We start from the raw sequence: 881 nt of genomic DNA, 5'->3' as shown, positions 1-881 counted from the left end.
AGAAGGATGCTACGCTCTTGAGTGAGACTAGCGAGAACCAGGGAGACGGCAACTTCGCCTACTCCTACTCTATTGACAATGGAATCAGTGTGGACGCTGTTGGAGCCCCAGGCGACGCAGGACAGAGCAACATCAGAGGCAGCTACACGTAAGTAATTATTACTGTTTCATTTCCCTTTTTATTTTTTTTATTTAAAGTAAGAACGTCCACGTTCCTGGGTAAGGTATGCTTGTTATATAGATTTATGTATATATAAGGAAACACGTTAGCCAATTAGTAACATGTTCCGCATCAGAAGTTTCACGTTACAAAACTATCCCAGATACGTATATTAGTATACCAATACTAACCCTACTCCTTTTTCAGCGTTCCCCTCGCCGACGGTGGTTTCGCTGTCATCAGATACATTGCTAATGAGGATGGCTTCCAACCCGAGTCCGAAATTCTCCGCTAAACTCACACCCGCCCAGTCTACACATCATACAGACACATAAATGCCCATTGTCAACTGTTGAATCCCGCCCGATGCTTATCCTCTCTGTCCATCGTCTCATTCTTACCTCTCTGTTCCTTCTACACTGTCCCCTATACTATCTACATTTACACTGTTGGTACTAAGTTTCTTTGCCCGGTCTTGCATGTACTTGTCCTCGGTCCCTTTTCCCTGGGTTTCTGGCGTCCCCGCTGGCACGGCGATGAACAGGATATCCCTGCTGGTGACACAACCAGAGATGATCACGGTCTCCTACGCCTTTACTCTACATCATCTAAAGCACACACATAAACAGCTGTCATCGGTGGCCGGAGTTAGTGTTGTTTCACCGGTGATGACTGGAAAAAAAAAGTTTGGTATTAAAAAATTTAAAAAAATGTGCCGTTT

At 44.7% G+C, this 881-nt stretch overlaps 1 protein-coding gene across 1 annotated transcript; it reads left to right on the top strand.

Annotated features, from left to right (window-relative positions):
* On the top strand, nucleotides 1-862 carry LOC119593759 (cuticle protein AMP4-like; the record flags this gene model as incomplete). The annotated part of the gene is given in 2 exon segments (XM_037942771.1): nucleotides 1-148; nucleotides 368-862. Coding segments are annotated over 2 exon segments (236 nt in total), but the record flags the coding sequence as incomplete, so codon positions are not given.
* Nucleotides 863-881: the final 19 nt, after the last annotated feature.

Source organism: Penaeus monodon, chromosome 32 (assembly GCF_015228065.2).
Source record: "Penaeus monodon isolate SGIC_2016 chromosome 32, NSTDA_Pmon_1, whole genome shotgun sequence".
Lineage (NCBI taxonomy): Eukaryota > Metazoa > Arthropoda > Malacostraca > Decapoda > Penaeidae > Penaeus > Penaeus monodon.
The sequence above is the reverse complement of the archived record's forward strand: the minus strand, read 5'-3'. Positions and strand labels throughout refer to the sequence as shown.